The 23,990-nt window shown below is 26.7% G+C and overlaps 1 protein-coding gene and 1 pseudogene across 1 annotated transcript in view; one reads left to right on the top strand and one right to left on the bottom strand.

Moving 5' to 3' along the window:
- Window positions 1-13,442, top strand: part of LOC114126320 (dynein beta chain, ciliary) — a 70,964-nt gene extending 57,522 nt beyond the window's left edge. Inside the window, exons 66-80 of the mRNA XM_050205551.1 lie at window positions 2,569-2,786; window positions 2,864-3,034; window positions 4,761-4,909; window positions 5,006-5,173; window positions 5,277-5,409; window positions 5,736-5,879; window positions 6,592-6,729; window positions 7,106-7,331; window positions 7,441-7,616; window positions 8,213-8,455; window positions 8,731-8,913; window positions 8,999-9,172; window positions 9,898-10,046; window positions 10,165-10,297; window positions 10,534-13,442. Coding sequence (XP_050061508.1) covers window positions 2,569-2,786; window positions 2,864-3,034; window positions 4,761-4,909; window positions 5,006-5,173; window positions 5,277-5,409; window positions 5,736-5,879; window positions 6,592-6,729; window positions 7,106-7,331; window positions 7,441-7,616; window positions 8,213-8,455; window positions 8,731-8,913; window positions 8,999-9,172; window positions 9,898-10,046; window positions 10,165-10,297; window positions 10,534-10,695 — 2,567 coding nt within the window. The 3' untranslated portion in view covers window positions 10,696-13,442. The remainder of the gene's footprint in view (window positions 1-2,568; window positions 2,787-2,863; window positions 3,035-4,760; window positions 4,910-5,005; window positions 5,174-5,276; window positions 5,410-5,735; window positions 5,880-6,591; window positions 6,730-7,105; window positions 7,332-7,440; window positions 7,617-8,212; window positions 8,456-8,730; window positions 8,914-8,998; window positions 9,173-9,897; window positions 10,047-10,164; window positions 10,298-10,533) is intronic.
- LOC114126318 (uncharacterized) lies at window positions 13,439-23,214 on the bottom strand (annotated as a pseudogene).
- Window positions 23,215-23,990: the final 776 nt, after the last annotated feature.

Below are 23,990 nucleotides of genomic sequence, written 5' to 3'. Positions count from 1 at the left end.
CAGTTTTTTAAGGATTACATATTGTTTATTTACCTTTTGAACACTAAATATACAAATGGCATTTAAATACGTACGTATTACGTTTTCAAACATACATGACTGAATTACATAACTCCCTCGATAAATACTTTACTGATTAAAAAAAAACTATAAAAGCAGAGGAAAACAGAAATATATCTATATATTCTATTTCTTCTATATATATAAAAATTTCGTGTCACGATGTATGTTCGCGATAAACTCCGAAACTACTGAACGGATTTTGATAAAATTTGGTAACCATTTATAATATGGTCCAACTTAAAAGATAGAATAGTTTTTTTTCAATATTTATTATTAATAATATGTGGCGAGCGTCGATAATATTCTGGAACTGATGATTCGCTCCTATTGGTCGCAGGAGAATGTGCTTATGTAATACAATTTTAGGAAACTACACCAGAAAAATTCGGAATCTGGGTGTAAAAAAACAACAACAACTGTCACTGCAGTTGTTCAGCAAGAAAATAAACTATATTAAGGTCGCTATTGATTATGATTGAATATAATAGTTATAGACCTGATGTTATATTTTGTTAAAACCATAACAACAAAAATAAGAATTAGCGAAATAAGTCAATGGCCACAGTAAATTTAAAATTCACAGCAATAGTTAAATTTAAATTAAATTAAACTTGCCAATCGCGTGAATGCACGTTGTGACTACAATAACCTTGATTATTTTTTTGCCAGACGCATCATCGGCGAGCTGGACGCTCTCATCGGATTTTAGTGCGTTAAGGTTGGGTTAGGATTATGTATTAATTGATTAATATAATCCACCGTATTATGTCAAACTTGGTATAACTTTGATATTTATTAGAGTTAAATCATACACTTACATACAAACAGCACTAGGTCCGCGATCTACCGCAGATAGACAGATAGATTGCCTACCTGATAAATGATAATATACTTCAGCAGTTCAGCGAATCAGAATTTTTATTCCGGGCAACAGAAAACTTAAGATAAATCTAGAACATAATCCACCGAATATTAAATAATGAATTGAACAAAGTTTGAGTCATACAGAGTTGGTATATTTAACGAGCAAGATAAATATTAGTTAGTAACATTATAAACATAGATCATTCTTATATTAATTATTTTGAAAATAGTGCTGGGATAATACACAATATAGTATGGTGTATCACATAGTACATAGGTATTTAAATGCAATTTTAATATAAAATTTTCATATCTTCGTATCTACGAGATGGCACATTATTGTATTTTACCTACCGTAGTAAAAAAAAAAAAAATGATATAACTTTGAAACTTAAGTGTTAGAAATTATAAGCTTATGTACATATCTCGCGGGGTCCGCAATCCACTACGTATTGATGCCTACATGATAATATACTGTTCGCATAATCATAAGAGAGTCTCACGGCAACGGCAAGCAGAATGACTATAATACTATGACTTGAGTAACTCATTGACTAATAAACGTAGAGCCTGAACAATGATAGATCGATGCTTGCAATTTACACGACACATTCATAAAATCGTACCATAAATATAGTGTGCAATGAGAAAGCATTTTACAAAATTCGCATATTAAAGTGGTGCTTTCACAAGATTTTTGAGAATCAAAACGTTCAATGAAAATGTCTAAGTTTTGAACACCGTTAAACCGAGTATTAAATAACAAATTAATCAAAATTCGAATCATATTATATAGAATTGGCATTTTTAACGGGCAACTATAAGTACAAAATGAAGTAAGCAATACAAAGTCTGCCGGGTCAGCTATTATTATTATTAATATAATATAAAAAAAATCTCGGTTTTCACATGAGGTGACTTTTGCCCGGGCATATATATATCTTTATTAGTTATTATTCATGGTACTTGAGAAAAAAAATATAATATTATAATGATGGTTGTGTTTTTTTTTATTGTAGAAAAAGGTCATTGGCCGCAAACGATATAACATATTATATACGTAAAATTAAATTTAAAAAAACCTAGGTATAATAGGTTTTCAATATAATGGTATATATATAAATATAACCTAACCTGTACCAATGGAGGTACTTTTTTAAATTTTTTTTATAGTATACTATAAAAGAATATACTTATAGTATATCCAATATTCCATATAAATAAACGTTAAATTATTATACGTTTTCAGAAACGTGATATTTTAAATGCATAATAATCGTTATTTTTAATTCTGAAATGTTGTAAGGAACATTTTATTCAATGAATGTATCAGAAATTAAGAAATAAAAATTACTTTTTAATTTATCTCATACATGGTAATATATAACATAAATAATTTTACAATATTTTTGCTAACTTTAATTTTTAACTTTTTTGTGGTTACATATTATGGGTGATGGTTATTGGGTATAACATTAAAAAAAAAAAAGAAAACGTTACCAATCGGAAAGAATACTAAAATTATAAAATTTAACTCGTTTAGAATATTATTTGTTAATTTTTATTTACCTATCTTGTCCCGCCAGCCTGAATATAATTAAACACTTGTATAATACATGGAAAAATGTTTTCATTTTAAAGACAACATATTAAGTGACACGGCGTTGGTGGAAAATTTGGAAACAACAAAAAGAACTGCCGCAGAGATACAACAGAAAGTCGCCGAGGCAAAAATCACTTCGGAAAAGATTGACGAAGCCAGAGAACATTATAGACCGGCAGCCGCTAGGGCTAGTCTGTTGTATTTCATACTCAACGAACTGAACACGATTAATCTGGTCTATCAATTCTCGTTAAAGGTAAAAATGCTCGTTAGATTTTTATAGTTCACATATACACTTTTAAATAACATCATATGTCGTATCGAAAACTGTAGGCTTTCAGCGTCGTGTTTAACAACGCCATTGAAAAAGCAGTACCTGCGGAAAGTGTATCGTCAAGAGTGAACAACTTAATCGACTGTATCACCTATTTCGTATTTGTGTATACTTCTAGAGGGCTATTTGAATGCGACAAACTGATATTCGCGTCACAGATGACATTCCAAGTAAACGTGATTGCGAAAATAAAATAAATTATAAATAATAAATATAGTACGCACATACCATGTTGTTCATACAACATAATTAGGTAAACCACTAACCAGGTATATAATTAATTTTGTTTGTTGATGTACACCGGCGTTGAGAAACCAAAATCAATATTATTTATATTTATAAATATTAAATTGCTTTATATAAACACTTAACGTCTAGATTATATTACGTATAGTTTGCTATTTAGGGGCACGGAGTGGAGTATTTTTTGGTTTTTGAGTGAAAGGCAAAATCAAAGTACGGTGTGGTATACTACACCACCGTCTATCTATTTCCGTTATTCGTTTTTGAGTTATAATGTTTTTCATATCAACAATCGTCGGAATAATCTTGTATTAAATTTTCAAATCTTGGTTAGAAAATCAAAATGTTTCTACATTTTTAACTATGTACCTAATTATTTGTAATTTTTTGAGATTTTTACGAAATTCTAATTTTAAAGGCTTATAAAAAATATTGTGATTATACATTTTTAATACTTTTTACATAATTGGAAAAAATATTTTTCAGATTTTAATTTTATTGAACTATTTATATATTGAAAATTTTAAAAATTGTATTTTTATAAATATTCATGAATCATTTATCACAAGGTAAAACAGCAAGAAATTATCATACAAGGATTCTCATAAGTTATTCTTACAAAAATTAAAAAATATAAACAATTAATTAATAAAAAAAATGTTTAAAGAGATAATTTATTTTTTGAATTATTTAAAAATTATTTTTAATTAAAAACTAATTAAAAATTTTATTTTAATTAGTATTAGTAGTATAGTATGAATTATGATAGGTATAATAAAGGATAATAAACAATGTTTTTGAAAAAAATTTGTGTATGCTGTTAATAGAAAAATATATTTATGATAATATTATTAGTTATTATTAAATATCTTTCGAACTAGAATCTGAGAAACCGTTCAGAACCATTTTTTTGCTATGTTTTCTCGTCAATAATTAAATTATTATTTTTAATATATTGTATACTAATAGGTATATGTTTCTTATAATATAAATATTAGTCATAAATTATAAAATATACCACGTTCGTAAATATTATATATACATTATCCATTATTTAATATTAAATTATTATAATGGGTTTTTATAGTTTCATATTTAAGGTGTTTAATATTTTCTCCTCTGTCTTGAAAATATTTCCCATTTGCATCACAGCGGATAATAAGAATACTATCGTCTAAACATTTTTTGGACTTACCTTTGTTTATTATTTATTTGTGAGTTATGAATTTATATAACCCATCAAAACACAATTTGTTACCAATTTATAATTATTTTAAATTCTATTTATTCGTTCTTACCTATTATATATGTATATCCATATTAGTTATAATTTAAAACTTATAAGATACACACATTTACACTTCAACATTTTAACATACATTATTATTATATAATACAATATAACATACACTGTTTGATCATTCATATATGTGTATATTAACTATTAAATGTTTTCATAAAGTATTTTGGTAATCTAGCATGTGTGTTAAAATTATAATAATTTGCTCTCGTACAATAATGTTATTCAATATTTCGTTTACGAAAAAAGCTCCAATGTAGATACAGACATGAAACAATCAATAGTAAAATTGTTATATATTCATACTTGTAACGATTTAAGTTATTTAATATTAAAAACAAAACGTATTACAGATATTATTAATGAGTGAAGAAATAGCTCCACAAGAGTTAGATTTCTTTTTGAGATTCCCGACAGCACAACATATTAGTAGTCCAGTAGAATTTTTGTCCAATTCTAGTTGGTCAGGTGTTAGAAGTTTGTCAACTAAAGACGAATTCAGGTATTTTAAAAATATTCAGTTAGATCAAACAGTAAAATCATGAAATATTTCTTAAAATAATTGTTAAAATGTTTATATATATATATATTTTTTTAGAAATTTAGACCGTGATATAGAAACATCATCGAAAAGGTGGAAAAAATTTGTTGAGTCGGATTGTCCGGAACGTGAAAAGTTCCCTCAAGAATGGAAAAATAAAGTGTCGTTACAAAGACTAATGATGATGAGAGCATTACGACCAGACCGAATGACTTATGCTATGTCGTTAGTTTTTTATTTGTTCTTTATAGAGTTTTATACTTAATTATGTTTGATTATCAGATCCAATTTTGTTAATTTATTTTATATAATATTAAATTGTTTTAAGGGTATTTATTGAAGAAAAACTTGGCGCAAAGTATGTAGAAGGTAGAAGTGTAGAATTTTCAAAATCATTTGAAGAAACTAGTCCAACAACACCGATTTTCTTTATACTTTCCCCAGGAGTGAATCCATTAAAAGTAATATAAGTCATATTAATATCATAGATAAAAGTACCTACTAATGAGTTAGTTGGTATTTAAACATTTAAATAAATAAGCACTTAAATGAACCTAAACAATAAATGTTTTCACAAAGTAATTTGTTGAAATTAATTTTATACTACAATGTTATTTTATAAAAGTATAATTTACGTATCATATATTGTTTAATGTACAAGTACATAATTTAACTATTAAAATGTGTATATTTATTTTTTCTATAATGTAATATGCTATATTCATTGTATAAATAATATATCATTACGCTATTTTTAATAAGTTATTAAAATAAATAAATAATTTAGGATGTTGAAGATTTGGGACATAAACTAGGAATGTCAACGGCATTAAACAATTTTCATAATGTATCATTAGGTCAGGGCCAAGAAGTCGTTGCCGAAAATGCAATGGAGATTTCGGCAAAAAATGGTCATTGGGTCGTTCTTCAGGTATACATTATTTATAAACTATCACAATAATGTATTAAAAAATTAAAAACATTCTATTATTTAAATAATTATCTTTTTATTCAAAAAGTGTATTATATTATAATGTAATAATATATAAATGATTTATTGCAAGTTTGATTATAATTAATATACAATACGGCATTTTCGATAGGCAATTTAGGTACATCATTGCATTGTCGATTTTTTGTTTTGTAACCTCTACTAGGTGTACATAAACCCTTGTAAAAAAAAAAAAAAACTTATTAAAACTTATAAAGTGACACTATGTTAACGTTTTTACTCATAATAAATTATTTTTAAGTTTAATAATGCAAACAAATAAATAATGCGTTCACCGACATCTATCTACCAATATTATTCTTTATTTTTCCCATTAACATACATCAATTCGTATTAACCACGAAGGTTAGGTTATTTTACTTAAATTTTCTGGGTAAGAAGAAGATCCTGTCTAAATATGTTATGATATAATATTAAAAAATAATTGTATATTATTTACGTATGTTCAAATTAGTTATCAATAAAATTTCATATTATATAAAATAAACATAATATTTTAATTATTTATTACATTAACTACTACACTACTATAGAGTTCAAATTAATTTATAGAACAAAAAAAATTACACGTTTACTGAATGAAAGTTAATTACGTACTTATTTCATTAGCTGTTTTTGTTTTAAATTTCAGAACATACATTTAGTAAAGAAATGGCTATCGACGCTTGAAAAAAAAATGGAACTACTCGGAGACATGGCTCATCCAAACTATAGACTTTTTCTAAGCGCTGAACCAGCAGCTACGGCATCGGCGCACATTATTCCACAAGTACTTAACTTTTTATATTTACCTGTTTAAAATGTATTTATGCATTGACTAAAATGCACGCTATATAGTTTAAGCTCGGTAAATTTCCTATATTTATTACAATATACAATAGAAGATGCTCCTTAAAAATGTTAACTTATCTTATGACTTTCAAATAAAATAAATCTCATGTAATAATAATAAAAAAAAAAACTTTGACTAAAAACTTACAAAGTTTATTGATATGCAGAGATAACGGCTTATTTTGTTTTAATATGTACACAAAATAAATTGTATTAACAAAGATTGTCTGATAATATAAGTGTATTTATGTTAATTATTAAAATCTTATAGTTTTGATTATGTTTTATTAAATTTGTGTGTATCACAACATTAGGGAATTTTGGAATCGTGCATCAAAATCACGAACGAACCACCGACGGGTATGCAAGCTAATTTGCACAAAGCGCTGGAGAATTTCAACCAAGAAACATTGGAGATGTCGTCCAAAGAAGCCGAGTTCAAAGCGATTCTATTTTCACTTTGTTACTTCCACGCTGTAGTTGCTGAACGCAGGAAATTCGGTGCGCAAGGATGGAATAAGATCTATCCGTTTAACGTTGGTGTGTATAATGTATAAATATGCAAAAATTGTAAATATAGTATTAGAATGGTGATCAGTTGAAGGTGACGCTTATAATGCAAACAAAATCGTTATCGTTTTCCGTTCAGGTGACTTAAATATCAGCGTCAGCGTACTGTTCAACTACTTGGAAGCAAATAACAAAGTTCCATGGGAAGACCTGCGGTATTTATTTGGTGAAATTATGTATGGTGGTCACATAACAGACGATTGGGATAGAAAATTGTGTATATCATATTTGGAAGAACTGATGCAGTCTGACTTGGTAAATAAGTTTAGATATGTTACGACTTTACAAGTGTGGTTGATTTAACATGTGCCATAATATTATGTTACTTTAAGAGGAATGGTTAACGCGTTTTAATTACATAATATTATACGACTATAATTTAGTATATTATAATATTATAATTAATTCATATTAAAAAAAAATAATAATAATGAAAGTGTGTAATAAAATAATTGATCAATTTTTAAACTCCTTAACAATTAATTATTTAATATGAATATCTGACATTTAATAGTATGGCATAAAAATAGTTTGATAATGTTAATAATTATTTGTCATTGTCGCTTGAATTTTTAAATTATTTTTAACTTTTGTAAATTCAAAATATTACAATCATATACTATTATAATAGTTTTGTCATAATAATTAAGCAATGTCATATAATAATTATAGGTATATTCTACACACTAACCATAAACCTTTATTTGCGATCACTCCTCTTGTATATTATATTTTTAGTTTCTTAATACATTTACCGAGTATTTGATTTGGTGATTTTAATAAATTATTTATAAAATCATAACTATTTACGAATCAAATTATCTTATATGTATACTGTATATCTTGTACAGGTCGACGGAGATCTTCACCTCGCTCCGGGTTTCCCCGCACCACCAAATACAGACTATCAAGGTTACCACAATTACATAGACGAAGTCCTACCTGCTGAGAACCCGGTGCTTTATGGTTTGCATCCCAACGCTGAAATCGGTTTTATGAGTACAACTTCCGAGAATTTATTTCGCACAGTATTCGAAATGCAGCCACGAGAAGCTGGTGCCATTGGTGGTACGAACGTCACAAGGGAAGATAAAGTAAGCGCATCGGAGTATATTATTACCTCCATCCATAATGAACAACTAATACCTGGAATTGCAACGTGATGTAAAATTATATTAAGCTAAATTGGGTACAAAGAGAAATAATCTCGTAACTGCATGTAGTCGAATAACTATCAAAAAATAACCTTATCTTACAAAATAAATAACGGTGTAGAGAAAATTAAAATAATACATTTTGATAGTTAATACAGACGAGTAACCAAAAAAGTGTTAAAAATCCATTTATTGTTTTTACATTCTTTTGTTAGGTAAAACAAATTGTCGATGAAACTTTAGAAAAATTACCTGAAGAATTTAACATAACTGAGATGATGGGTAAAGTTGAAGAAAGGACACCTTACGTGATTGTAGCTTTCCAAGAGTGCCAACGAATGAATTTTCTTACTAGCGAAATGAAACGGTCTTTGAAAGAACTAGAACTAGGACTTAAGGTAAACATATAAATTACAGTACCTATGTAGTATGTATATTTTATATTTATACATTGATTAATTGACAAAATCAATAAAATTTTAGGGTGAATTAACCATTACTTCGGATATGGAAGACTTGGAAAACGCCTTGTTCCTGGATCAGATTCCTTTGGTGTGGACAAATCGGGCTTATCCATCTCTACTTGGTCTCGGTGCATGGTTTTCAGATCTTTTGCTGCGTATTAGAGAGTTGGAAACGTGGACCACTGATTTTGTCGTGAGTATGCGTAATTCATAGTATAAATTTTAAGAAAACTGTGGCTTTGTTTTTTACGCACAGAAATTAGAAACTTCTTATTAACTTATTGTTACATAAAAAAAAAAAAAAAAATCAAAACGAATAGATACTTTTTACGTAATATTGAGTCTTATGTTTGTATAATATAAATTATAATGTATAATATGGTGAGGTATATAGTGGAAATTTTAATATCACTCGAAATTTATGGTGCATTATAAACCACTTGTCAAAATATAGAATACGTATAATTCATATTAATTTTAAAAAGTATTCACGGGGGCCATTTAATATCTAAAAACTACTTAATCGTTCGAATCGTTTGAAATTGTTTTTCAAGTATTTTGCTTCAGATTAATATTTTTAAGTTATAGGTTGCCATTTATAGATACAGAAGTCAATGTAATGGTTTTATAAAAAGAAGTGACAAAAGTAAGGGACATACAATTATTATACCTTTTAGAATTTCATAATATGTATTTTACATTTTCTTAAAAATATTAATAATATGTACGTTCAATATAATTAGCGTTGGCCGGTAAAAAAGTGTATCATATGTGTATTTTATGTAATTTAATATTATTTGACAAATAATATACTATTATATATCTAGACTATATGTTATATACAAGTAGGTTATTATCTAATTATTTAATAATTGCAATATAATAGAAATACAAAAGAAACCATTTGTATCTTTCAAGGTTCCCACGTCAGTTTGGCTCTCCGGATTTTTCAATCCTCAATCGTTTTTAACGGCAATTATGCAGAGCACAGCGAGGAAACATGAATTACCTCTTGACAAAATGTGTCTCCAGTGTGACGTGACGAAAAAACACAAAGAAGAATTCAGGTAAATGATTCAGGTCATGATAATAATTATACACGATAGGTACGCATAAAATCACGAATTCAACTGTTGGCCAATAATTACTAACGTAGTTATATGCTTACCGATAACGATTTTTCAGTGGAGCCGCCAGAGATGGGGCTTACATTCACGGGCTTTTCATGGAAGGCGCCAGATGGGATATAATGCAAGGGGTCATAATGGAATCCAAACTAAAAGAGTTATTCCCCCAAATGCCAGTGATTAATGTCCGAGTAAGTATAAATACGTTTTAAAATCAATTCTTTTGAAAATTCATAGACTACTATGCATTATTGTGTACATGCATATAACTTTAACATTTGGTACGCTTAAAACGAAGTACATATTTACCATGTTTGCCTTGATAACGTTCAAAAATATGTTGTAATTTATAAATAAATGTTTTAATCTAACCTTTTTTTCTTACGTGATTTATTGTACATTTTTATGACTTGTGTTGAACTTGCAGGCGATTACACAGGATAAACAAGATTCACGGAACGTTTATGAGTGTCCAGTTTACAAAACTAGAACAAGGGGGCCAACGTACGTATGGACATTTAGTCTTAAAAGCAAAGATAAATCATCCAAATGGACATTAGCTGGTGTTGCACTTCTGTTACAGTTATAAACCATAACAATATTTTTATATTTATAAATTATAGCCTTAGATATTTATTTTCATATTATATTTTATCAAAATATATTGTTACCTATTTATTTTATTTTAGTTTTGTTGAAAAGGGTTTATAACATAAAATATTACTTAAATATTTTGATGAAACCATAATATTATATGGAATACAATTAGAACTTTTCTTTTAATTTAAAATACATTTGTTTATTTATTTATTTATTTTATTAGTTGTATAAATTGAATACACAAACTATATTTTCAAAATACTATTTTTTTTTTTTTAATTAGAAGAGAATCGCTCTTACACGCAGTAGATTGTATTACATTAATTATAATTATTTATTGTTTTGATTAAAAAAAATGCAAAAAGTAATATTGAAACTGCAGATACAATTTTAATAATAAAATATAAAACCGTATTAATCTAATTATTTTAATAGATGTATAATTAAAATCTTACACAAAAAACAATTGGGGAAATTATCAACGAAGTTGTATATGACTTAAAATAAAATTATATTTCAGTCTCCAAACCATTATAACGCTTTATTTTCAACAAAAGACAATCTCTATAGTCTATAATTTTACTTTAAGTTATAGAAAATAAAATATACATAAACATATTATTCATAATTATTCAAATAACATTGAACAAGGACATTCTAAAATACCATCATAGATATTGAAATTAAAAACTCTATATTATATGGTAGTAATACAATTATTATTTGATTGAAAATCAAAAAAATTGTTTTAGATATTATTTATGTATTTAAACATTTTAATATATAAATAAATAATATATTTACTCTTATATAAAATACATACAGTTCAAATACCTACGCGTACAGCAATGTAATGACATTGACTAAGTAAGCAAAACATATTATAATAGTTGTTGAAAGTTATATTTTCATAATTTTTATTTATTTTAAAATTTATGTATGTATGTATATGTATATATATATATATATATATATTAATATATACATTAATAACTCTTGAAATGTGTTTTTTAGAATAGTAAGGATACTACAGAATACATATTTTTCTAACAAATGTGGTTGTATTCTAATATATTTTAACATTGTTATAAAATTAAAAAAATATTTAAGAAAATGCATAAAAAATAACCATTGTCTATTAGTTTTATTTTATAAGCTGAGGAATTTATTATAATAATAATTTTAAGTCTTTAACAGCTTGCATGAGGTTAAACAGTTTTGTTTGAAATATTTCAAACAAAAACTGGTGAAAAGTTATTATTCTACTTTTAGAATGAACAATATTATAATTTAATACTTCTTTAATTACCAAACTGGGTAGAATATCAAGTTCAAGACACTATGTAAGTAACTATAACTAAAAAGTTACATAAATTAACCAGTAAGTAAAATGTATATACTACTCAATTTTCAAAAAAAATTGTAAAAAATAGTGCCTTGAAATTTATTGGCTGGTTATATGATTTTATTATGTATTACCTATGGCTGTTAGGCTTACATAAAAAAATATTAATTCATAATATTTTTCATAGTAATTATTATGTTGTATAATTTACAACTTAAATCAGGTATTTTTAAATTAATGTAGATATACCTTATCTATTAAAACTTAACGTTTTCGGTAAAATCGGATGAAGTGTAAAATTGATTATTTCACAAATTATCAAGATTAATGTAGATAAAACAGAGAACTAATTTATAGAAATAAAATCCTAGACATAGATATTAACAAATAAAAAATACTATATAAATATGTAAGTAATATATTTTATATTTAAATTACCATAAGATTATCCATCTTCGATTTCCATAAAAGTTAGATTAGTTCACCGAGTTTATAAAATAACCGGTTATTTTAATTATAAATCTGTATTTATTTAGTTTCCTAATTACGATAAAATTAAAAAGAAAAATACATCTAAAGAATAAATTGAATAGGTGGCAATATCAATGATTAATGATAGTACGTTAAAGGGCATAACATTAATAATTATGACGAAAAATGGTAAGTTTATCTTAAAAAAAAAAAAAAATACAAATTATATAAATATATATATAAACATTTAAGTAAAATAATCTGGATAAACGTACTAAATAAACACTGTAACATCACCAATATACGATCTTTATCAACGTATAGTGCCTACGCGTTTTAGACTGAATAATATAATATGTTCGTACAAGATAGGACACAGAAAGCAATTTGAAAGACATGTAAAACGTGGTATATAGATGCAAAATCAATTAACATGTTTTTGAAGTACAGGTTATATATAATTATATTATGCATTATGTTAAGTATGCTGTGTGTCTAATGGAGTGCCGGCCTTATGATTGCTTCGGTGAAATTCAAAGTTTCGAAATAATTATCCATCATTGTCAGGGATAACGACGAATATTGTTGACAGAACTTTAGATTATTTACTATATGTGTGGAAAAAAATAATAAGGCAAGGATACGTCGAGTTTTACGAGATTTCACGTGTCAGTGTCATGTGCGTAATGAGGATGTCGATAATGTGCGATATTTCCACATCTATAAAATAAAAATACTGATCTGTTGATGTGTATTTTTTTTTTTTAGCGAGACCGACAATCGGTATGTATGATGGTTAATTTTTTCAGTTGGTCCTTATATTTTGTGGTCTGCTGTGTATCTTGTGTTGTGATACGCAACCATAATAACGGTGACATAGACGGGTGGAAACCTTTTAGGCGACGTTACGCATAAAAATATAGGATATTATATATTATGACAATAATAGTAATTGCAATAATAATAGTAATAATAATAATAATAATAATAATAATAATAATAATAAAAATTATAGAAAAAAAACTTCAGTAACTACTTTTACACAGAATAACAATGTTACAGGTGCGAGTACTCATGTACTACTAGTTGCTTTTGACTTTCGCAACTTGATTGTTCGGAAGACGATAAATGTAAAGAGTACCATTTCGTGAGGACGATTGGTCAGCGAAGTGTATACGGTTTTCGAGTTCAGCATTTCCGTTATTGTTTCCAGAAGGATCTTCGAATGGTACCAAACTGCTGTCGGTTACCTTGGGACAGCAATTTACATTGTAACTCCCACATGGTCTCGGGTGGGCGGAAGCCTTGTCATTAATGATTTTGCATATTTGATTGAACGTACAAATACCTGTCGAGCCGTTGCTCATAATACACGATTCACCTAAAAAAAAAAAATAAAAATATAATAAAATAAAAATATAATCCCAAACAAAATCGATATTGTTAAATAATTTAGTGTGTAAGATCATTTTTATAGATCCGTAGTTCGCATTTATGTAGGGTATCGCCCTGCACTTTTTTAAGTTAAAATATAATATAGCTCTGTAGCAGATCATTGTGATTCTCATGAAATTATACTTCTGAATTGGTTATTATGTTTTTTTGTCTAGGGTAATATACAGTATATCTGTAAAGGAGTATAATGATACTTCACTATAATTTATTTTCTATCTTTTGAAACTTAATAAAATTAACAAGAGAGGACTTCCGTTTTGAGAGTTAATATCTAAAACATATTTTTTTAAATGAGAAATTAACATGGTTCTTAATAAATTTCTTAAGGTGCATGTGGAAGTCAAAGCTTAGAGAAAATACCTAATTATTTGAAACATATTTTATCAAATGTTTTATCATTTTAGCATCTATAGTGATTTCATATTAATATATTTAATATATTTAAACAAAAAAATACAATATATATTTTTTAATATTTGATCATATTCGTTTTTTTATAATTTTTAATAATAAAATTAAGATAATACCTAATTGGGGCGATAATGGACACACACATCCTAACGTCAATGTATTACTTACCACATAAGTCTTCGCACATTTCTCTGGTCTTTGGTAGATCTTGATTTTCAGCGCAAATATGTACGCCCTTCGGCGAGTACATTGGTCGGCAAGATTTGAACATCGAGTGGTAGAACCACCCAGATAATTCCCAGTCCAAGATCGGGTACACTGAAGTATCGCAATTGTTTATCGACGGGTGGTGGCAACTAGGTCCTTTGAAACAAAAAAAATCGAAATTAAAAAATCGTTAACTAAATATTTAATGTCGTGAATTAAAAATATGTGTGTTCAAAATTAATGTTAACGCTTTCTGATCACATACCACTCAACTTAAAGTTAAGCATATGCTTCTTTTTTATATATGAGATAGAAATCTAATTTTTGTTTCACATTATTCTGGTTTCAAATAAACCAATTTATTTTGGCTTTTTTCAGCTTTTTTTATGTAAATGCTTTTTTGTTTTTTCAGTTATTTCAGCTGTAGAATTTTTATATGTTTATTATGCTGTTATAGTAATAACTAATAATAAAAAAATTGAATTAATAAGAAACGTAAAAACCCAGAATGCGTTGTATAATTATTGGATTATTATTGTTTTCGTAATCGGATTGTTTATTAAATGTATTAAATGTATAGATCATCGATCTATATATTATTATAGAAATAAGCAGTATCTATACGGTTAGTATGCCTATAACATTGATATCGACCATTTCAAAATTTAAGATTTAGTGTTATAATTTGAAACTTTTTGTATGAAGCATCGATCAATTCAGTGAATATAGAAAATCGTTTTCTATGTATAAAAATATTCCGTCGAACAATATAGTCAGTTTCACTACCTATTGCAAATCTAGAGAAATACATGGCAATTAATTATTTTTTTTATTTAAATTCATTTTTCAAACATTTTTATTCATTTTTATAATTAGTTCGTGTTCATTTTTAATCATGTTCACATGTTCTCTATTTTGCTTTTTTTTAATAAATATAGGTAGGTACTTCTTTTTGCTCTTTTAAAAAAATCGTGTGATTTTTTAGTTGCTTATTATGCTTTAAAATCCGAGCCCTACTTATAGTATTTAAAATAAATGATCATATCATAACATAAAAATCGTCATCAGCCTCTTGTATATTATAGTTGAACAGCAACAAAATTTGGCTATACAGAATATGTTTAACCTTATAATTACTATTATTTACCCGAATATAAAAACGATTATCAAAAGAGTGGTTTGTTTATAACAATTAACTACTTTGCTGAACAATATTGGTGTTGAGTCTTGAGTGTACCTCTTCATTGAGTAGGTCACTTTGATAATAGATGTGTAATAAACTTATAAATTTATGGCATACCTAAATAGGAAATAATTTAAAATATATTTAAATATTTTGAAAATGTCATTGTGTATTATAAAATATAATAATAAGCCACCACGTGCTTATGTTTTTTTATGTTATTAAATTTTTATACGAAAAACTTATGTGAGACTATGTAAGTTTTAAAATGTCTTTCAACACTTTTAAAATAGCTAAACGATTCAAAAACTTTAAATGCCTAAAAATAGTTGAAATTTAATCTGAATATCTTAAAAAAACAGCGAAACTCTCTTAATTAATCTCTTTAATAATTGACACCTCTGAATAGCATACATTATTCGGTAAAATTGGTATTAATATTACTCATAGTGTTATAATGATTTCTCATAAAATGTTTTTTTTTTAATATATAATTAAAAAGTATAAATCGTTGAATAACTTGAAATATTTCAATGTGATTTAAAGTGTCATTTCGTAATGGTATTCTAAAAATATTTTAACTAATTAAAGCTCTAAATATGCATTTAAAATTCTAAGATTGTTTAATTTTTTTTTTTTAAAGCAGGTATTTAATAAAATGTTAGGTTAGGTAAATTTTCAAACAAACTACAAGTCTGAATTTAAAATACGAAATAAATTATCGTACACAACATTAAACAGATTAAATAAAAATCGAAACATTTCATTATAGTGAAAAAACAACTTAGCACGTGTTCAAATGACCTTAAAATATTTCTTTTGTTATAAATTATAATGCAAATGTAAATATGTTGATTAAAAACTTGGAAATTTAACCATTATATTTTTACAATTTCAAAAATAATATGAAAGTATTTTAACACATAACAGATTAATGTTCAATAACAATAAGTTATATTTTTCTACTATGTGTATAAATATTAAATATAATTAGTATAAATACAAAAGAAATTATCTAATAATTAAAAACTAATAATTAAATGTAAAAAAACATTGTACTAATATAAAATACATTCCATCATTTTTTATAATTATAATATAATATTATGATATATTACTATGGCAGTATTAAAAAAAATTGTGTACCTATTAACTGACTTAGATGTTTTACGCTTATACGTGGATATAATGCGAAAGGAGTTCCCACGGTTTGGTTGATCAAAAAACAAAGGTATTGTACGATTTAAAAATATTCATTAGGTATACTTTATAACCAAGTTTGAATTTAATATAATGTTTCAATTGACAATATAGCACTCGAAACTGATGATCAGTTCGAATCAGAATTGTGTTTTTAAACAAATATTAACAAACTATCAACATGGTTACACGTGATAAAATAGATAAAAATTTAATTCTAATGTAAATAATGTAATATTAAGACGTGTTAAGTAGATAATCGAGTTTACATGATTAAAAATAAAATAAAAATCGTCAAGTTAAGCATTTCTTATAAATACCGTAAACACGAAGGACATGATGGACACACACTTTGCGGGCATATTATAAGATAATATTCATTAATATAGATACGAAATATATGTCAACAGCTTACACCAGCTTAGTGTAGAGTATAACAAATTTAAAACATCTTCAGATTTTTGACTTGTATAAATATTTTATGAATACTATTAATATTAATAATATTAACATTATTTAATATTTTTTAGAGCATTTGATTTTCAATTATAATTAAAAAAAAAAAAAAAAAAAAAAAATTAATATACACCAAATAATAATAATGTTGTATAAGTTAATAATATAGGTATATGAATTATCCGCAAGTTTATTAATCTTTGTTTTATATACCATACTAGGTTTGTTAATCTTTGTTTTATACCATACTAAATTTTAATCATCAGTGGAGGCCAATAATAATGATACTCACGGGGTAAATTATATACATAACAATAACAATGTTCAATATTATATTATCTAGATGTATCCAGTTGGCAGATCGTCGAAGTTAACTGAAACGCGTCTCAACAAATATCGATTATTTAACCCATGGGCCACAGTAGTATATACCGCAGTTATAAATTCGTATACATCAACTTCAGCGGTGGATATTGCAAGCGACCTTTGAACACATTATTGCACAGACTGTCTGAATAAAATAATACTTAATAATTAGGCTATTTTGTATTTCCTATCGACATTGTTCCGTGGTTAACACTCTAAGTGTCTCAATAATTTACGAAATCAAATCGATTTAAAAGATATATTGTGGAAAAATTGTGTGACACAGCAGGTCTCTGACGTATTTTTTTTTTTTATAAAATAATACAATAAAGATACAGAGTGATTCACCAAGTATGATCATTCTCCTCCTTTCTACGAAGTTAAGTATTCAAAATCTGATTTTTGCAGTTCTTATATACTTATGAGTATATTTAAATATGTTTTCAAAATCATGAAAATATTTGCACTACTTAAGGGATTTCCTGTGGTGATAAAAATTTCTATTTTTCAAAAAAGAACTAAAATTATTTAGTAGATATTTTTTTTGGAAAGTATGTTGACACCTTTATCCAAATCAATTATCGAACGAGAGGTTTTTGAAGTATATAAAATTAAGTATTAATTTTAATAGTCCATAATTATATGAATATTATGGTCATGCCATGTATAACATAAAATATATTATAAAACAATTATTTAAGTTGAGAACTTATTATAGCACTAACCTGCTGGTAATATGTTTATACAATTCTAAACATCAATATAATTTATATTGTATAGAACAATTATTTCGATTAAAAATCAAGTAATATCCTTTAAGATTTATTTAGTTATCTATCTTGTATTACTAAGACCAAGCTTAAGGAAAACTTCAGATCTCCATGATTATAAATTATTTTAGTTAACAGTTTTGAAAAATTATTTTATATTACAATATAATCATTATAGGTATAAGTATTATTATTATCACAATAAATAGGTACCAATTATTAGCATTGTCGATCAGTTGAGAGCTTTACAGTATTGTGTCTAAATTCAAAACTTTTTACGTATTATGACAGAAGCAAATTCTATGTGAAAAACCGGAAAAGTAGTAACTCCGTATTACACAATATTCAATATTATAGTCATACAGGTGTATGGCGTATTGCTTAATACTATATTGTAAAAACATTCTTCTAGAATTCACTGGTATTAATTAAAAAAAAAGGTAATGTTCATATCAATCATGCAGTGTTATTAGGTAGTTATTGGATACTTATACAATTATGTATAATAATAATATTGTCGTGACTATGATAGTGCTAAATCCTCCTTAGTATAATGCCATCCACCTGTATATGTTACGTCGTTGATTTCAAGACTACAAGAATATAATGAAAAGTCATTTTATTACCTATGGTATTTCATGCAGATTAATTAATTAGGTACCTACTAATTCGTATTTATTAAAGAATAATAAATTGCTTTATTTTTGGTTATATCACAATAATTATTAAGCTGAATTCTGTAATTGTGGCTTAAGATTTAAAACTTAAATTTTTTATTACTATTATTATTTTTTATATATTTGTTTTAAACATATTTAAATTTATTTAGGTAGGTAGTTAGTTAATGACAATTTTAAGACTACTGAAAATTAAATGTTGAAGAGTACCAGTAATCCGTGCTTTTAATTTCTCTTGTTACATATTCAATGAACTATATCAATATTCCAACAAGCTGATATATTATCATAAAAAAAAAAAAACCATAAAAATTATGAATATAAATATTGAAACTAACAAGAGTATACAATACCGGCATTACAATGATGATTTTTGTATGCTGTAGTGTATTGCAAGGGGTCATTTTTTTTAAGTTTATACTATTCATTTACCAACAGTTTAGTAAGTGCACTAATTATATTGACTTGTATAACACTTATATTATTATAATATTATGTATTACGTGCCTAAATTTTACGATTACGACAAAAGAACATACGTGATCGTTTCAGAACAAAAATGTTCTATTACTGTGAAATATTCATAATATCAACGACCAAAATCGATGATGAAATTTCTAACGATTCACAGTTATAATAATCGTGAAAAACACGTTTTTTATATTGTATTTACGTCGTGCAAAATGTATTTTACGTTATAACTTATTACGTAGGTATTTATGCGATATAAACACAATAATATGATATTGACTTATTGGTTTACGAATAACATTACTCATAACCGCGTACTATAACAACAATAGAAATATTAAATAAGTAGCAAATGATATCGATGACCCATCGAAATGTAATGAGTAACGAGTAATGACGTTATTGTATTAATACTACCTCTGTGGTATTATTATACGCTAGTTAAGATTTAAACTAATGACTACCAAGTAATATAACATTATTAACGTTTGATATTATTCATTAGGTTTATTTTTATATTAGATTTCATTAATACAAATGGATTTTATCAAACTCACGTTAAAACTACATAAATGGCCGATAGTTTCACGGAAAATAAAGATTAGTAAAAATATATTGTCAATTGTTTACCTAATTTTACTAATTTATGGTATTACATACTATATAGCTTAGTATTTAATTGCTAGAAATGCAAACATTTTCATGAATCAAACATCAAACATGTTCTGCAAACATCCACCGTTATCTAAAAAAAAACCTAGTGTGTCATAATATTTAGGTATCTAAATTATTAATAAATATTAAATATATTATATTAGTTATACAAAAAGTTAGATATTAAAAGGTAACCAAATTAAAATGTACAGTTTATTTTCATCCATATTTTTAATTTTTTTTACGGGAATAACTTATCCGTGAAATGTACAGTAACTATAATATATTAGATTCTAAGTGGAGCTATGCTTTTATTTTACAACAATGATGTCTGTTATTTATTTTTTTTGCATAATATATTCATATATACTAATATAGTAACATATTATAGTTGCTTCAATCTTCAACTCTGAGGATAGTTTATGATAGAAACTTTAATCTAATTGGTACTTCAAAATTAAAAAATTAAAAATGCCCAGTATTTTTCAAAATAATCAGAAAGAATAAAAACAATCAAAGATATACAGTAATTTTCGCGTAAAATAAGTTTTAGTAAAATACAATACATTATTTTTGGGTGTAACTTAAAAACAATTAACCATAGATACTTGAAAATTTTACCAAGTGTTGAAATTAGAATTGTCTATACCTACTGTCTTGTTGACATTTTCAAAATTTTACTACTCTTTCTGAGTTTAATATAATAATTTAACAATTTTTGATTTTAATTAATTTTTTTATGCCGATAAAAACAGTTTTTGAAAGTACAACAAGACTTTCTGGATTTAATAACGCCCAATGAACCATGATAAAAATCAAAGTAAAATCCGTAAAGCTTAGTTTGCTATATAGAGTACTATGTCTTAGTATTACTACCCTCAATGTTGAAAATTGAAACATATTTTTGACTAATTGTGGCTATTTTTTGATTATTTAAGTGTAATAAGACCGTCGATTGTAATATAAATAAAAATTATGCCTATATATTATATCATGTAAATTTTAAATTACTATAGATATATAAATAAAATTTATCGGGAATTTTGTATAAATTTAATTCTAACTTTTTGACCAAGCATGCAAATTGTGATCCATACTTTTTAGAAATCAAACATAACATGTAGTAGACAAAAAAAAATGCTAAAAAGCAAAACATTTTGAGTATTATATCACGTGTAAAAATACAAATACAAATATGTAGTGAGCAATTTAAATTTCTGGTTATGAATTACAATACTCAAAAACGTATAGGTATTGTCAAAAATTATTTTTACCTAAATATTTCTATGATTATTTAAAATGATAATTGACATTTTCTACCTTTTACTTCCAAATTCAAATTAGATGCGATTTTTTACTGGAAATAACCACCAATATCTTGATTAAATGAAAAAGTTTAAGAAGTTTTTTTTTAGAAAAAATACAATTGTAAAACCGATACATTAATCGCAAAATGTAATACAAGTCAGGAGGTAATTCAAAGTTAACAATATTTTTATAATAAAGAAATAAACATTTTTCAAAACACTACATTCAAATGTTATTACTGTTAAAAAAAATTGATTAAAGTAAATCATTAAATAATAATTAAATATGTATTATGTATATTGATAAAGCAGAAAAGTAGGCAAGATTCTCTAAAATATAATTTTTTTATTTTTATAATGAGTGGTTTTTTTTATCTCTGTAATAACAAAGATATATTAATAATATTATAATCAGTAAAAGCCGATCTACTTCAAAATATTCCAATTAAGTTCATAAACAATCAACAACCTAGACTTATCATAATTATGTATAATATTTTGAACTTCAATTTTTAAAAATATTTTGATTTTTTTGTAAAAGTTCGACAATTTTTTTTTAATATTTAATACTACAATAGTGATAGATATTTTTATAGATTACATTGTGTACACTTCTGATCGTATAATCCATTAAACACTTACAATTCGTACGAAACTCGTTATTTTTATAGGCATTACCTATCTATATAAAGTTATCGGTGTAATGTTTTACTATTACGATTATTATTATTATTATCAATATTAGTTTTGCCATTTCTCACTACTAAAACGACCTTGGAACCTAATTACAAAAAGGAAAAATGCTAGTTGAAATAAGATTATTCATCATAAAACGTAACATAGACAAGGTTTTTGCCAAATATAATCCGTATAAATGTCTAATACTATCAAGCCGCGTAACCGCGGGATTGAGATTTTCTTTGGCGGAATTGTAAAAACCATCGCAACGTCGCGATTTACCGTCACAGCGCTAGAATTTTTTTTCTATATTTAACATTTTAGTTTCCCAGAATAGAGTATACTCGAATATATAAGTATAATATGCTCCATCGAAAAAAAAAATGATGATATATAGATTTTCGCACAGACAATTATCGGCCGTTAGTGTTGTACTTATATAACAAAATATTATAAAGAGATTGATTATTCGTTATTAACAATATATTATACGAATCATTCGACACGTCATACGATATAGGTACCTTTCGTGTTCGAGACTTTTATGGCGTTGGCCGCCGATTGCTTCCCGTGACCAACAGTACGCGACGGATTAGGGGCTTGGACGGCGCCGATCAGCAGTACGATCGCAATGGTCAATAGCCCGCGGATGTTAGTCATGGTTTTATCTTTGCTCTTCTGCAGAACGGAAAGGCCTTTCCGGTGTCGACTAAATGATCGGATACGAGTAGGAGCGAGGTACACGACGAGCGAGGTACACGACGAGCGAGACACGGCTGAAAGATTTCACGTGACTGACTGTGACAGTTCGGAACGGCAAGTGGCGATCGCTTTTATAACCGTCGAACGTTTACGTGTGCGCGAGTGTGTGTGCGTGCGTATGTGTTGCGCAGACGAAGACGACGTGCAAGTCACGAGTAGTAGGGAATCAATAGTAATACACACCGGACTGTGAAATCTTATCGTTCGGCCTTTGCTCGGTCAGATAAGTGCGGTGACTGTGATCGCAACTCGATTCAAATAATAATAATAATAATAACAAATATTGACCTATAATATAAAATAAAAAATTATCATATTATACTTCTCACGCGGCTGTAATAATATTCAATTTTATTTTATTATACACTGTTAGTCGTTGTTCCGATGATAAACGATACGACGACGACGATGGCATAATAATAATCAACGCAGCACACCTCCACCACCACCTTACTACTTCTCCTCCTCCTATCGTGTCGCGGCTGCTTGTGAATTAATGCGTGTTTGTTTTACTTAACTACACATAATTTGATTTGATTTGATTTTACTCTTTATCGTGCTTACGCGCATAGCACCAAGTCTGCCGCGCGATTCCGAGGTTCCTGTACGCGACGACGCGTTCGAAGGTGAAAATCATAATAATAAATAACAACAATACAATAACGATCGACACGTCTCGTTTTCGTTAGAATGGAATTAATCGGGTGTATGACCCAGACAGTAATCGGTAAAATATGATACTTAAAAAAAAGGACAAGGGTAAAAAACAACACGGAATGTGTTTTTATTCATATAACTTTAATTTTAAAGATAAGAGTTCTGCAGGTCACGACACTGTCTTCTTTTATGCTCCTTGCGGGATTTCCGGATA

This window comes from Aphis gossypii, chromosome X (assembly GCF_020184175.1).
Source record: "Aphis gossypii isolate Hap1 chromosome X, ASM2018417v2, whole genome shotgun sequence".
Classification (NCBI taxonomy): domain Eukaryota; kingdom Metazoa; phylum Arthropoda; class Insecta; order Hemiptera; family Aphididae; genus Aphis; species Aphis gossypii.
The sequence above is the reverse complement of the archived record's forward strand: the minus strand, read 5'-3'. Positions and strand labels throughout refer to the sequence as shown.